Here is a 16,191-nt window from a genome sequence, read left to right on the forward strand (position 1 = left end):
TAGTGAGACTATCAGGGTGTGAGTGTCCCCCAGATAGTGAGAGACTAACAGGGTGTGAGTGTCCCCCAGATAGTGAGAGACTATCAGGGTGTGAGTGTCCCCCAGATAGTGAGAGACTGTCAGGGTGTGAGTGTCCCCCAGATAGTGAGAGACTATCAGGATGTGAGTGTCCCCCAGATAGTGAGAGACTATCAGGGTGTGAGTGTCCCCCAGATAGTGAGAGACTATCAGGGTGTGAGTGTCCCCCAGATAGTGAGAGACTATCAGGGTGTGAGTGTCCCCCAGATAGTGAGGGACTATCAGGGTGAGAGACTATCAGGGTGTGAGTGTCCCCCAGATAGTGAGAGACTAGCAGGGTGTGAGTGTCCCCCAGATAGTGTCCCCCAGATAGTGAGAGACTAGCAGGGTGTGAGTGTCCCCCAGATAGTGAGGGACTATCAGGGTGTGAGTGTCCCCCTGATAGTAAGACTATCAGGGTGTGAGTGTCCCCCAGATAGTGAGAGACTATCAGGGTGTGAGTGTCCCCCAGATAGTGAGAGACTATCAGGGTGTGAGTGTCCCCCAGATAGTGAGAGACTATCAGGGTGTGGGTGTCCCCCAGATAGTGAGAGACTATCAGGGTGTGAGTGTCCCCCAGATAGTGAGAGACTATCAGGGTGTGAGTGTCCCCCAGATAGTGAAAGACTAACAGGGTGTGAGTGTCCCCCAGATAGTGAGAGACTATCAGGGTGTGAGTGTCCCCTAGATAGTGAGAGACTTATCAGGGTGTGAGTGTCCCCCAGATAGTGAGAGACTATCAGGGTGTGAGTGTCCCCCAGATAGTGAAAGACTAACAGGGTGTGAGTGTCCCCCAGATAGTGAGAGACTATCAGGGTGTGAGTGTCCCCTAGATAGTGAGAGACTTATCAGGGTGTGAGTGTCCCCCAGATAGTGAGAGACTATCAGGGTGTGAGTGTCCCCCAGATAGTGTCCCCCAGATAGTGAGAGACTATCAGGGTGTGAGTGTCCCCCAGATAGTGAGAGAATATCAGGGTGTGAGTGTCCCCCAGATAGTGAGAGAGTATCAGGGTGTGAGTGTCCCCCAGATAGTGAGAGACTAACAGGGTGTGAGTGTCCCCCAGATAGTGAGAGACTATCAGCGTGTGAGTGTCCCCCAGATAGTGAGAGACTATCAGGGTGTGAGTGTCCCCCAGGTAGTGAGAGACTTATCAGGGTGTGAGTGTCCCCCAGATAGTGAGAGACTATCAGGGTGTGAGTGTCCCCCAGATAGTGAGAGACTATCAGGGTGTGAGTGTCCCCCAGATAGTGAGAGACTATCAGGGTGTGAGTGTCCCCCAGATAGTGAGAGACTATCAGGGTGTGAGTGTCCCCCAGATAGTGAGAGACTATCAGGGTGTGGGTGTCCCCCAGATAGTGAGAGACTAACAGGGTGTGAGTGTCCCCCCAGATAGTGAGAGACTAGCAGGGTGTGAGTGTCCCCCCAGATAGTGTTCTGTACTGTTTCATCCCCCCTCACATGAGAGCTGGATGGAAACAGCGTAGATAACACCGTAGTCCACTTACCCAGAGTCACTCTGGAGATAACGGCGGGAATACAAACCTAACTCCCTCTCTCTCTCTCTTTCTCTCTCTCTCTCTCTCACTCTCCCTCTCTCTCTCTCTCTCCCTTTCTCTCTTTCTCCCTCTCTCTTTCTATTTCTCCCTCTCTCTCTCACCCTTTTTCTCTCGGCCGTCCTCTCTCTCCTCCCTTTCTCTCTCCCGCTCTCTCACTCTTTTTCTCCCTCTCTCTTTTTCTCCCTCTCTCTCCCTTTCTCTCCCCCCCCCCCCTTCTCTCTCTCTCTGCCCCCCCCCCCCCACCCCCAGGTGATCCTTCCTGACCTGGCCGTGTTGCGTATCGCGGTGTACGACGACAACAACAAGCTGATTGGCCAGCGCATCCTCCCCCTGGACGGCCTGCAGTCCGGCTACCGACACATCTCCCTGAGGAACGAGGGCAACAAGCCCCTCTCCCTGCCCACCGTCTTCTGCAACATCATCCTGAAGACCTACGTCCCCGACGGCTTCGGAGGTGAGGGCGCGCACGTGCACGCACCCACACGCGCGTCCAGACTCGCACCGTCTTGTTTGGTGTTGCACACGGCGTAATTCAGACGAGATCACTTTTGTCAAATTTGAACATTTATATACAAGCAATGACATGTTTTGACAGCTTAAATACATGCGCTCTAGTGAGCTGACCAATGCTATGACAGCTGGTGCTGCGTCATGCGTGACTGATTAACCTCTGCTGACCCCCCCGGCCGTGACGTACGTGCCTCGGCTGAATTTGCGTCGGAGACTTCATTTATTCATGTATGCCATCTCGCTGTTGCGTGGGTGCGTGCGTGTGTCTGTGTGTGTGTGTGTGTGTGTGCACAGGTCAGTGTGTGTGTGTGTGTGTGTGTGCGTGTGGGACTGATACATGCGCTCCCATTGTCCATGCTCAGCTGGTCCTTTGTCCCACTCTTTCATACCAGCAGAACGCGTTGTCTCTCTCTCTCTCTCTCTGTCCTCTATAAAAATATAAATGCCGGAAAAAAAAATAAAACGTTAATAAAACAACAACAGTCAAACGCCCGCTCGGGAGGCCCCGCCCCCAGCATGGTGCGTACAGTAGCGGCGTTGAGCATGGCGCTGAGGTCAGTAGTGGCGTTGAGCGTGGCGCTTGGCTCTGACGGCTCTTCCCCTGTGTGTTCCAGCCATCGTGGACGCCCTGTCTGACCCCAAGAAGTTCCTGTCCATAGCAGAGAAGAGAGCCGACCAGATGAGGGCACTGGGGATCGAAACGGTACACACACACACACACACACACACACACACAGATAGCTGCTCAACCAACACCGGCTAGTTGACCACTGGTTCGGGGGGTTTAGCTTGGCGGCTCGGTCTTTCCCGGTGGCGTTAGCGGGGGTTGTTTTTCTGAGGCTGTCGTCCCCGACTCTCCGCCCCCCCGCAGAGCGACATCGCCGACGTGCCCAACGGGAGCTCGAGCTCCAAGAACGACAAGAAGGGGAAGCCGAGCACGGTGAAGTCCAGCGTGACGCCGCAGGCCAGCTCTGAGACAGCACAGACCTCCACAGCAGCACAGAACAACACGGCAGAGAGCAAGAAGGGTACACACACACACACACATATACACACACACACGTATATACACACACACATATATACACACACACATATATACACACACACATACACACACACACACACACATATACACACACACACGCACATATACACACACGCACGCACAGGCACACGCGCATCTTTCTCTCACTCACATATACGCACACATACACATATATACTGTACACACACACACATACACACACACACGGGTCTTTCTCTCACTCTCATATACGCACGCACACACACACACACACACACACACACACACGTCTTTCTCTCACTCACATATACGCACACACATATATACATACACATATACACACATACACGTCTTTCTCTCACTCACATATACGCACACACACACATATACACACACACACACATATACACACACACGTCTTTCTCTCACTGTCACATAAACACACAAACACACACTTTCTCTCACTCTCTCACACACACACACTCACATAGACACATTCACAGATATGCAATTGAGCCCATGTTTGTGACACTGTTCCATGTCTCGTCCTCTAGATCCATCAGCCCTCGTGCCCAGTGTCAACATCGATGACATGAAACAGATGAAGGTAAGATTAAAGATCAGCTCAGCATTATAAATAACACCACTCCTTTACACACCAAAATCTCCCGTCTCTTTATTTGGTCTCTCTCGTCCTTCTGTAATCCGTTTGTTTCTCTCTCTCTTCTTCAGACGTACCTGAAGTTGATTAAGAAGCAGCAGAAGGACCTGAGCATTCTGAAGAAGAAGCACTCGAAGGTTTGGGGTTTCTGACCACTCCTATTGTTGCCGCAGGCTCCTGAGATAAGATACATATGGATCTAGTCAGGGAGAGAGAGAGAGAGGAAGGGGGGGGGGGGGGTCCTTTCGTCATCTGTATGTTGTTTCACTCACACACACACACACACACACATGCGCGCACACACGCACAAAGTGCATCCTGTCTCTTCTCAGAGTCCACATGTGTTTCTGCCTTTGATCTTGTCTGGTTCAAGAGGATCATGCGGACATTAGACTTGCTAAGATGTCCCTCTCCCTCCTCCCTCCCTCCCTCATGATCATGACGCGCGTGTGTGTGTGCGTGCGTGTGTGCGCGTGTGTGTGCGCTTGGCGCCACCGCCCGTGAGTCAGCTGTTACACAAGCACCTGTTGAAGTGGATCACAGCTGGGTTGCGTAATACCTCGTCATAACGAGACGCGCTCGTTAGATGAACTCTGTCGAACCCGTGAAGCGTTGAGACCGGCCGGCTGAGTCTGGGTTTGCTTCTCCAGGATCAGAACCTCATGCAGAAGGCCCACTGCACCCAGGTGGACAAGATGATCGCTACGCACGACAAGGAGAAGCTGACCCAGGAGAAATCGCTGGACAAGGCCATCAAGAAGAGAGGGTACCTTGCTCTAAGTCCTCGTCCAAATGCCGTGGTCTTACTCCATCTTCAACCATAAGGAATAGTTACTAGATACAGTACTGTAGATACATTGATTTATTTGATTTGATTTGATTTGTTCAAGGGGGACACTGTACATTAATGAACACTTACAGAAAATGAACACATTTCAGCAAATGTAAATACACCCAATTATAGCCATAGGCTAATTTCCATTGGTAGTCCCCCTGCCAGAAGGAACAAGGCTACATTACCATTACGATCCCCAAATGTACCTGGTCATTACTATGTGTGAAATAAAGCGTTATCCTAGTTTCTCCACTCGGGATGCACACACCGCTGTACAGATTCTGGCTCTCTGTCTTCTCACAGGGAGAACAACTGCCAGGAGATGAAGAAGGAGACGGAGATTAAGGTCCAGTCGCTGACGACTTCCCACAAGGCCAAGGTACAGGAAACCAGCCCGACCAGCTTTGTCTCGAGATGTTTTCGCAAAGCATGCTAACGCGTTATTTAGTATATGATTGATTATGTGTGTGTGTGTGTGTGTGTGTGTGTGTGTGTGTGTGTGTGTGTGTGTGTGTGTGTCCAGGTGAAGGACATCACAGCCCAGCACACTAAGGAGTGGTCAGAGATGATCAACTCCCACAGCTCGGAGGAGCAGGAGATGAAGGATGGTCATGTGACCCAGCAGTGTGAACACCTGAAGAAGCTGCTGACCACCGTCCAGGAACAGCAGACCATGCAGCTCAAAATCGTCCATGAACGGTAGGACACACACACACACACACACACAGATAAACAGACCCTGCAGATCAGACTCGTCCACGAACGGTAGGACACACACACACACACACACACACACACACACAAAGATAAACAGACCCTGCAGCTGAAACTCGTCCACGAACGGTAGGGTACACACGCACACACACACACACACCAAACCAACTGCTCATTCCACACACGTCTGTGCCCCTAACCCCCCTGATGGGGTGTTAAAATTAGGATCCATGTCCAACATTTGAAAATTTTCCCCCACCTATTAAAACTGCATAGGTGCTTTGACTGGGGTCAAAATGACCCCAATACATAGTTATTTTTAAAAAGCTCTAATTCAAACAGAAAACAATGATATGAAGTAATTAGGAACACATTGATTGACAATTTCAAGTCATGAAGAATTGGAATGATAGAAAAAAGCACCTGTGTGCCAAAAAAAGTACTTGACCCCAGTCAGTCGGGTAGGATGAGGGTTAGACACACACCTACACGATGACATTGAACCCACCCCCACACACACACACACACACACACATACATCCTCACAGATGTGCGCTGTCCCCCCCCCGTCCTCACAGACAGAGCAAAGAGATGCGCGCCAACCAGGCCAAGACCTCCATGGAGAGCAGCAAAGCCATCAGCCAGGACAAGACCATCAAGAACAAGGCGGAGCGAGAGAGGTGATTAACGTCCTGAACGCCGAGGTGACCGTGAGTAGACGTCCAGGAGCTGACCGTGTCTGTACCTCATACGTCTGCGTCTTTCCCCTCCCAGGAGAGTGAGGGAGCTCAACAGCAGCAACACCAAAAAGTTCCTGGAGGAGAGGAAAAGGGTTTGTGTTTTTGTTTTTGTGTGTGCGTGTGTGCGTGTGTGCGTGTGTGCGTGCGTGTGTGTGTGTGTGTGTGTGTGTTTCATGTCACGGTTGCATACGAACGAGTTTGGTTTCACATCTAGAAGGAGAGAGTGAATGTCGTGATGAAGGTCAGCTGAGTGACCGTGTCCTCCTCTTCCTCCTGCTCCTCCTCTTCCTCCTCCTCCTGCTCCTCCTCCTCTTCCTCCTCCTCATGCTCCTCCTCCTGCTCCTCCTCTTCCTCCTCCTGCTCTTCCTCCTCCTCATGCTCCTCCTCCTACTCCTCTTCCTCCTCCTCCTACTCCTCCTCCTGCTCCTCTTCTTCTTCCTCCTCCTCTTCTTCCTCTTCTTCCTCCTCCTGCTCTTCCTCTTCTTCCTCCTCCTCCTCCTCCTCCTCTGATCTCGTAGCTGGCCATGAAGCACCAGAAGGAGATGGAGCAGCAGGAGAAGTCCCAGCGCGAGCAGTTGGACAAACTGGACAAGTTCAACGAGCAGGTAAAGACTGACCCGGGGTCAGCTGGACCCCCACTCAGCCTGAGCCTCCACCGTAGGGGGACGGAACACAGCAACTGACCTGAGATCAGCTCGCTTCAAATCTGTTTGATCCCGTACTGCCCCGCAGTGGAGTTAAGGCAGATGACGTGTGTGTGTGCGCGTGTGTGCGTGCGTGTGTGCGTGTGTGCGTGTGTGTGTGTGTGTGTGTGCGTGTGTGCGTGCTTGTGTTTGTCGAGGCGGTGTCGAGCTCTGCGTATTCCACACACCTGTCACCTGAACATCTAACTCTCTTGACATGTGACCGAGCCCGGGCGCCGGTTCAGAGCTCTCTGTCGTTGCACGTCTCATCGCCATCTGGGTCGCGACCTCATACTGTTAGCCTGTACATGTGTGTTACATGTGTGTTACATGTATGCTCTCATTCATTTGTTTTTTTTATATGATTTGCTTTCCTTTGCACAGCATTTGAAATCAAACCATGCAAACACACCGTCTACAGGTAGGAACCATCGTCCTCCCACTGCCTGTACTCCTCCTAAACCCGACTCCTCCTCTCCTCCTAACCCTGACTCCTCTCCTCTCCTCTCCTCCTAACCCTCACTCCTCTCCTCCTAACGCCCTACTCCTCTCCTCCTAACCCTGACTCCTCTCCTCCTAAACCCGACTCCTCCTCTCCTCTCCTCCTAACCCTGACTCCTCTCCTCCTAAACCCGACTCCTCCTCTCCTCCTAACCCTGACTCCTCTCCTCCTAAACCCGACTCCTCCTCTCCTCCTAACCCTGACTTCTCTCCTCCTAACCCTGACTCCTCTCCTCTCCTCCTAACCCCCTACTCCTCCTCTCCTCCTAACCCTGACTCCTCTCCTCCTAACCCCCTACTCCTCCTCTCCTCTCCTCCTAACCCTGACTCCTCTCCTCTCCTCCTAACCCTGACTCCTCTCCTCATAAACCTGACTCCTCCTCTCCTCCTAACCCTGACTCCTCTCCTCCTAACCCCCTACTCCTCATCTCCTCTCCTCCTAACCCTGACTCCTCTCCTCTCCTCCTAACCCCCTACTCCTCCTCTCCTCTCCTCCTAACCCTGACTCCTCTCCTCCTAACCCCCTACTCCTCCTCTCCTCTCCTCTCCTCCTAACCCTGACTCCTCTCCTCCTAACCCCCTACTCCTCCTCTCCTCTCCTCCTAACCCTGACTCCTCTCCTCCTAACCCCCACTCCTCTCCTCCTAACCCCCTACTCCTCCTCTCCTCTCCTCCTAACCCTGACTCCTCTCCTCTTAACCCTCACTCCTCTCCTCCTAACCCCCTACTCCTCCTCTCCTCTCCTCCTAACCCTCACTCCTCTCCTCTCCTCCTAACCCTCACTCCTCTCCTCCTAACTCCCTACTCCTCCTCTCCTCCTAACCCTCACTCCTCTCCTCCTAACTCCCTACTCCTCCTCTCCTCCTAACCCTCACTCCTCTCCTCCTAACTCCCTACTCCTCCTCTCATTCTCTCCATTCATCTGTCATCCCTCTGTCATGATATCCACGGTCTTGAATCAAACACCTTGCTTTTACCTCTCCATTCCTTGAAACTGAAGATTGTGTGTGCGTGTGCGCGTGCGCGTGCGTGTGTGTGTGTGCACGTGTGTGCGTGTGTACCGTTTTGTTCTCTTAACTGGACACATTGATGTAGTGCAGTCGATGTGTTGTACAGAGGTGGAGAGACGGGTACAGGGAGAGACCGCAGAGAGAGAGATTGTTTCTTTCTGTCCTCCGTCCTTTTCAAAATGCTGTGGGTGTCGTAGTCTGTCTGCGAGTCACTCCCCAGGATGAGTCAGAGCCCGGCGTGTCACTAGGCAGGAACAGCACACGGCTCAGCGCAGAGGACAAGTCACAATATCTAGCTTGGGTTCAGGTCGGCCGTGAGGACAGGACAGGACAGGACAGACAGACTCAAACTCAGGTGGTTGTAAATGACCAACATGTTTTAGAAAGCAGCAGATTCATGGGTATAAGAGCAGAGATGAAATACCATGGGAGTGTATGGTGGTGTGTGTGTGTTTGTGTGGGGGAGGGGGTTGTATGGTGTGTGTGTGTGGGGGGGGGGTGTATGGTGTGTGTGTGTGGGGGGGGGGGGGGGTTGTATGGTGTGTGGGGGGGGGGGGGGGGGGTTGTATGGTGTGTGTGTGTGTGGGGGGAGGGGCGGGTTTTATGGTGTGTGTGTGGGGGGGGTTGTATGGTATGTGTGTGTTTGTCTAACAGTTTTTTTTGCTCCTCCAAGGCAAAGGACATGCAGCAAATGTTGAAGCTGGAGGAGGAGATGGACCGCAGGCCAGCCACAGTTGTGTGAGCAAATGAGAGAGAGATACACTCACACACACACACACACACACACAAACACACACACTCACACACACTCACACACACAGAGGTGTGACTGCTTCTTCTCGCCAACAGAGACAGAGAAAGCCCACATCACACACGCACGCACACACACACACACACACACACACACACACAGTGTCACACAACTCACCACCTCTCATCTTAAGACTCAGTCCTGCACTGTTGCTACATGTCCAGTGTGCCACTCACATAACCTCCAACCATTGTACCTGCTGATACCCCTGGAAGAACCCACTCCCCTCCCCTCCCATACACACACACACACACACACTATGACCCCCCCCCCCACCCATCTTTCCACATCCAGCATCTTTCTTCCTGTGGCTTCCTCCTCTTCTCCTCTCTGACTCCCCCCACACACACACACACACACACAACCTCCCTCCCCCTGTCCAGTCCCCTCCTCCCTCCTCAAACCTGTCTTGAGGACACGCCCACTCCAGTCGTGCTGCGGAGCCATTGGTGCAGAGCAGACACTGACGGGAGGAAGAGCGACGGCTATTAAAGGGGGAGGGGCCCCGGGTACAGTGACAGAGACTATAGACTCCGCCCCCTCACTCGGATCAACATTTTATACCACCGGCACCGTTGTTGAAGTTCCTGTTGTTCAAAACAAAGCAATGGCAGTAGATGTATATCAGTATATACGCTGCAACTTTACACACTCTCACTCAGTCAGTTCTCAAACCACCGTTTGTTTGGTTGTCACTACGACAGGATCAAGATGTAACAGGTTTCTGTTCACATTTTGACTTTTCTGTTGTTTTTAATTTTTTTTAAACTTTACCATCAACGACAACAGCGCCAGGTTTGGAAGGCGGAAGAAGAATATTTATTAGTTGAATTTTACGTCGGCACAATAAGTGAACTATTACTGTATGCTACACACGAGTTGAGTCCTGTCCAGAGCACTTTATATGTGGTAGGCCATCCTAAATGATGTGGAACTATGTAGCAGTGCACTAGGTTCTGTGTTATGATAAGAATGTAAACCAATGTCTGATGACCGCTGTATGAAAGAACACAAAGCCCCAAAATTCGCTGCCTCACACACTGCAGCTTTTTCCCCCCCCACACGACAAAAACGGCGTTCACTCCCTCTGTACTGAAAAAGGCTAGCCCACAGTTACACACTGACTCTCCCACAAACCTGAGAAGTCTGAGGAGCTCGAACGGAGAGTCGGTCGGTGCTTTTAATGACCAGGGATGCGACCTGAGGATGCTGTGCACTCGTACAGCCAGGGCAGGGGGGTCGGGTCGGATCCCGCCGCCGACATCGGCGTGGACCTGTGTTCAACAGCCACTGTGGCGCTAGTGTAACCGGGCTGAATCGGTTAAACTCACCCCTCCGGATAAATACCGTCCAGTCGCGCCGTGGAAGAGCTAAGCTTTTTTTGGTGGTGTAAAAACAGCGGTGTTTATGAGAGGCGGTCGCGTGCGCTCGCAAATCAGAGGACCCGGGTTCGATCCCGCCGCGGGCAAGTTGTGAGAGGAAGGGACACACTGACACCTGCTAGACAAGGCGTCCGGTACGACTGCCCCCCCTCCCCCCCCCCCTCCCCTCTAGAAGGACGTGAGGTCTATAACATGCCTACAGTGGGCCTGTGTCGTCTGGTTGTCCCTCTGTCACTGAGGCGGTGTTGAAGCGAATCCGTCACATCCTCCCTGCTAGACCACCCTTCAGCCTTTCAGCAGACCTGTCTGTGGGGTGCCCCCCCCCCCCCCCCCCCCCCCAAAGACCGGGGGAGACACAGTCATAATAGGCGTATTACACGCTTAGGACATGGCTATTAAATGCCCCTAGTGGCCCCCGATGGCCCCCCCGACATGTCTTTGCACTGTAGCAGCTCTGAAAATGAAAATGTACCGTGGACTAACAGGCTAATTGGTGTGTTCTCACAGGGGCTGAGAGGCTGTCTGATGCCACCGAGGGTTCTGCAGTAGGCACTGGAGTGAACGACACATTCCAGTCATGCAGAGTGAGAATATTCAGAGACTTTGGATGGAGTGTCCAGAGATTTGATTTGTGGTGTATGAGATATCATGTCTCGTTGGTGGTCGGGTAGTCTAATGCTGATTGGTTGTATGTTTAGGGAGCGCTTGTCTGGTTCTGAATGACAGTGCGGGACAACTTGGAGTAAGACACAATGACGGTTTTGTAACAGTGGCCATTCCAGCAAGAGAGAGGCGTTTTGGGAGTATTTGTTGTCAAATGATTTATGGGTACTGTCGTTTTTGTGCACAATACAGTAGATAGGTGTGTTGTCAGGCATTCATGTGCATGGCACTAAAGATTGACCAAAACAATCGCTACACAGAGATAAGTAAAATACCACTAGACATTTTGTCCTTTTAAAGATTTTTTCTGCTGTTTTATTCTGCTGTAATACTCTTAAAAAGGTAAATGAGATACTATTGTGTATATACTGGAATGTATGTAGTTAATGATTTTTGACCAAATTTGTTCGTCCTGTCAATCAAGGCTGTCAATCAAGGGCTGGGGATGGTGCGGTTCTGTTGGCTTCTGGAAAAGACAGTTATCAACCACTGGGTTCTCTTCTTTTCTCCTCTTTTTCTTTCTGTTCCAGGTCCTCCTCTAGCACCACACACCACTCTAACACTCTCTCCACATATCTAGTGCAGAAATATGAGTAAAGTGCTTTTAAATTTTATTTAGCTTTCAAAATGTGCCACTCAATGTCTGCTAGGACGTTTAAATTATTTTACAAATGATAAAATGCCAAAATAAGGGGTTATTTATATGAAGATATATAAATAAATATACATATAATATATATATATTATATTAAATATAGTGTGTAGTTTAGAACAAGGTTGTTTGTTAGAGGCTTTTTGCACTAGTTGAATGTTTTTGTTGTGCGACTACATGTAACCTTTCGCTCTCTAGTTTGTCGAGAAAGCAGATTATTTTTGCAAAACAATGACGCTTTTGATTTCCTCGATTTCTATATTCTCTTTTTTGTTTTCTATTTTAACTGTAGCTTGTCGGACCATTCTGTGCGTGTTTTTGTATTTATATTGTATTGTTGAACTTCTAGCAATGAAAATACTGTTGTTATCCTGCTCCTTTAATACTGTTTTATAGTATGTGTACCAATAAACTATCCAGATGTAAAATGGAACTTGATCTTGAGGCCTTTTTATTCCTGTGTCTGGTAGTTAAATCTGTTTGAGCTCCCCCAATATGGGAGATTCTTCCCCTGCTTCAAAGACACTGGTGTTTATCAAACTTTTGGATATGTTTTAGTGTAGCCTGTGGGGCTGTATGCTATTGTGGCCACCTGCATCGAACATTTTAGATTTTTCACCTTTTAAAACTCGAAGTGTTGCCTGCCAACATGAGCCAGTGTAAGTTCACAATTTCAAATACATATTTTATTGCAATTTAGCAAAGGTCATGACCATGCGTGAGTATTCGGACCGTATTCATCCTCCAACATCTTCATGGAGAATGTTTTTTTCATATGGTTTTAAAATCCCTTTGGGGATGTAAACAGTGGAGTAGACGTCAGTAGCCTATATGCCACAAACGCATCTTGTTTCTCTGCTCCGATCAGATTTGTTTTTGGAACATGGAATAGACAAATTGGAAGTGAGCGTGCAGGGCTATCCGCCCACACGCTTCTTCCCAAACAATGGGGACTGGGCGAGCAATGCGGCGCGTGTTCCAGTAATCACACTCAGCCAGCACTAATGTATTCTCGTTCCCAGACCCACTCATAAACACAGGCGGCTCACGCTCTGAAGCCCCTTATCATAATTAAGCTATTAATGTTTCCATTAGAAAACAGATCAAAGTATGGTAATTATGTTTGCGTTGTCCTGGCAACTCTGTGGCTTTCCGTGACTATAAAGCAGAGCTGAGGGGTCGTTTGTTTTGAGATGGGAGAGAGGTTACACCAAACCTGCTCCACAGCTAAGAAAGCCTCCCCTCCCACGGTAAATAAGACCCCTTTACCGCGATCATGTTTAAAGTTCCAGAGAAGTCCAACAGAACGAACACCAAAATCCTTTTGGATGCCATGTCGAAGGATAAGGTGCACTTGGCGAGGTTTATTCTTGACGCGCTGGATGGGGAAATTATTGATTCCAAAACCGAGAGTGCCCAGACCCCCCTTATCTCCTCCGTTCTTATACCCGACTGCCAGACACGGTGCAAGTTTGTGGAGCTTCTGATCCGAAAGGGCGCCAGCGTCAACTATCAGGATGAGAGCGGGCGCACGGCGTTAAGTTACGCATGTGAAAAGGGTTACCTGGATGCGGTAAAGATACTGGTTAGAAACAATGCAGACCCAGAGGTGATTGACCCGTGGGGGAATACCGCACTCATGTATGCGGCAGTGGCAGGCCACTCTCCGGTAGTCGAGTTCCTAGTGAGAGCTTTTAAGAGGTTGGGTCTCCAGATAGACCGGCAGAACAAAGTTGGTAATTCGGCTGTAGAAGTGGCAAAGTATCTTGGCCATACCGATTGTATATTTGCGCTCACGAAGAAAGTGCGTGAATACGACGGGGGGAAGCTGACAGACATTCCAGACTGTTCCGTGAACGAGGAAAAGTTAGAGAGAAAGTTGGATCCATCATTTAGGCGACATGAAGTTACCCACGCGGGGCCTCTGAGCGACTGTTCCGCGGCGCTGGATGGGGGGACTTGGTTTTCAAGAACGGGTAGAAGAAGAAATTCTTTGATCATAAAAAGTCAATTACAATCTATGGACTCTATTGAAGAGTTTGACAGAGAGAACGACAGCTCTCCGTCATCCCCGCAAGACCTGTTTTTCTCCCGCGTTCTGACCCCCAAACCACCTCCTCGGGCCAAAAACGGTCAAACCTCCGTCTGTAATTCCTCTAAGCCCGGGGAGAAATGGGCCAGTATTGACGACCACCTGCCCCCTCTTAATAGGGGGTGTGAGCATCAAATTTCAGTGCTCTACTCGCCACGGCCAGGTAAAAACACGTCCAAATGCTGTGCGCCAAGTGCTCCGGCGCCCAGTCCCCTCGGCATCTTGCTGACACCCATCACGGGCAAGAAAGTTGGAAAGGATGAGTCGCAAAAGGAAAAACTGAAGCCATTGGACTTCAATGTGAGGAGATTTGACGAAAGCTATTATGAAAAACGGTGCAGTTTGCCCAATAGTGTCCTCAGCCCTACGCCTCCTGACCGTTCCTTAATACCCTTACGCAAAACCAAAACGATATGGAGACACCCGCCACCAACCGTCAACACCGAACCTTCCGAGACAACAGCATCCATCGCAGCCTCGACTACCTTCTCGACACTGAGTAGCAGATTATTGAGGTGGTTTACTTTCCCAGAGTTTAAAAAGAATGGGAAAGAAGATCAGCAGGAGGGCGCGTGCGGAGGAGACCCCTCCTTGGTTTCAGCACGAGGAATTCCCCACCCGGAGACGTTCCCACTGAGCAGAAGGCACCCCCAGGTGGGCAGCAAGCCCAGCATCGACAGCATCAGTGCTGTGAAGTGCGAGTTTGACTTCCATTTTAGAACGCCCAAGTGAACGTCTCCCTCTCTGCGTCATGCGTAATTGCCAACCGTCCACTTGGATACTTTGGACATCTTTTGGTTACAGTCCTCTTTTAAGACACCAGCAGCTGAAGACGGTGACCGTAGGTAACTCTGACCTAGTGCTCAGATGTAACGCAATCCCGAGGCAGCCCAGGAACAGAGTTGGCATCCTTTTCACTAGAGATAGAAAGGGGCGGGGCCAAGGGTACAGGGTAATATTCCCCAATCATGTTTACGGCACAAAGGGGGGCTGTTTCACTGTATACAGATTGTGATTACAGACTTTGAACCGTAAGACAGCTTTAACATATCTTGGTTTGTTAAAAAAAAAGAATAATGAATATGCTTAGCTGCTTTGTTCAAGGTTGCTCTTTGCATTTGATGTGTTTTACTATGAAATTGTAATCAAACCAGAATATATAAATAAACTGTCAATCTGTGGCGAGAAAGAGCAGGTGATGTGTCTCTATAACGCCAAGTCGAAAAGAAAAACATAACCGTAAATTATCTGGCCTATGCGCAGGCTACGTCGACTAAACATAGGCTATGAGGTTTATATGTGGCCGACTAAAACCAGTGTATTTGTTTTGTGTTATCCTGATAACAAGTCATGTCACAAAAGGCCGCGAACATGATTTGAGTATGTCAGCTATTCGTCTGTGAGAGCGTGCGTTGCTGAGCCTACAGCAAAGACGAGAATGGTACCTAAGCGGTGAGCAACTGCAGTTTTGCTGCATCGCATCAATGACAAAGCCGCGTAGTGAGGCCATGCGGCCTCAGAGTGCCATCAAGTGCCGCGGGTTTAGTGCAGTCATCATAGCTCTCTCGCACACTGCGCGGTGTCCTCACACTTTTGAGTTCACACTCAAGCGGCGTTTGAGAGAACGCGTCGCCAGACTACAATCCACGCACACTCACAATAGCAGCAGCTGCAACCTTGCCCAGGAGCAGGGAGGGGGAGGGGAGTGCTACGATTCACCCCCAACACACATCACTTCAGCTCAGCTGCAATCGTGGAGATGGGAACAACAGCACTGCGGGGATAACTGCGACTGCCTGCGGCCGGTTGAGTTTAGGAACGAACTTCGATCGTGAGGGAAACTTCTATCCTTTCCTTGCGAAATGCATGCCGGGATCAGCGCTGCGTGTTAACGAATGCTGATAATGTGCAGGAGAAACTCAGCAGCGCAGTCGCAGAGACTCACCTAAATACTCTCTAGCCGTCTGTATTTCGGGGAGCAACGCATCTATTGTAGGAGTCTTAATGACGTAGGAGACTGCTGCCAGTATAGAGCAAAAACGGATGCTATCGCACGTGCACCTGGTGATTTGCTGCATTCGCGATGATATGAGAGCGTGACTCCTTGGCGCTGAGCAGCGGCATCCCTCCCCTCTCTCTCTCTCTCTCCCTTTCCCTATCCTTTCTCTCTCTCTTGCTCTCTCTCTCTCTCGCTCTCTCTCTCTCTCTCTCTCTCTCTCTCCCTCTCTCTCTCTCTTCCTTTCTCTCCACGGGTTCACAGGCTACCTGTCAGCTAGCCGCTTTAGCCGGCGGAACC

General features: G+C 50.3%; 1 protein-coding gene across 1 annotated transcript in view; it reads left to right on the forward strand.

The window, feature by feature from the left end:
- plcb4b (phospholipase C, beta 4b) overlaps positions 1 to 9,233 on the forward strand; it is a gene marked incomplete at its 5' end in the record, with an annotated part of 32,830 nt that extends 23,597 nt beyond the window's left edge. The window contains 12 exons of the mRNA XM_084439270.1: positions 1,864 to 2,068; positions 2,739 to 2,827; positions 2,996 to 3,152; positions 3,715 to 3,758; positions 3,884 to 3,949; positions 4,463 to 4,578; positions 4,951 to 5,026; positions 5,171 to 5,346; positions 5,940 to 6,041; positions 6,136 to 6,193; positions 6,620 to 6,706; positions 8,969 to 9,233. Of these exons, the coding sequence (XP_084295396.1) occupies positions 1,864 to 2,068; positions 2,739 to 2,827; positions 2,996 to 3,152; positions 3,715 to 3,758; positions 3,884 to 3,949; positions 4,463 to 4,578; positions 4,951 to 5,026; positions 5,171 to 5,346; positions 5,940 to 6,041; positions 6,136 to 6,193; positions 6,620 to 6,706; positions 8,969 to 9,037 (1,245 nt within the window). The 3' untranslated portion in view covers positions 9,038 to 9,233. The remainder of the gene's footprint in view (positions 1 to 1,863; positions 2,069 to 2,738; positions 2,828 to 2,995; positions 3,153 to 3,714; positions 3,759 to 3,883; positions 3,950 to 4,462; positions 4,579 to 4,950; positions 5,027 to 5,170; positions 5,347 to 5,939; positions 6,042 to 6,135; positions 6,194 to 6,619; positions 6,707 to 8,968) is intronic.
- Positions 9,234 to 16,191: the final 6,958 nt, after the last annotated feature.

The sequence above is a fragment of the Borostomias antarcticus genome, assembly GCF_949987555.1.
Source record: "Borostomias antarcticus genome assembly, chromosome: 6".
Lineage (NCBI taxonomy): Eukaryota > Metazoa > Chordata > Actinopteri > Stomiiformes > Stomiidae > Borostomias > Borostomias antarcticus.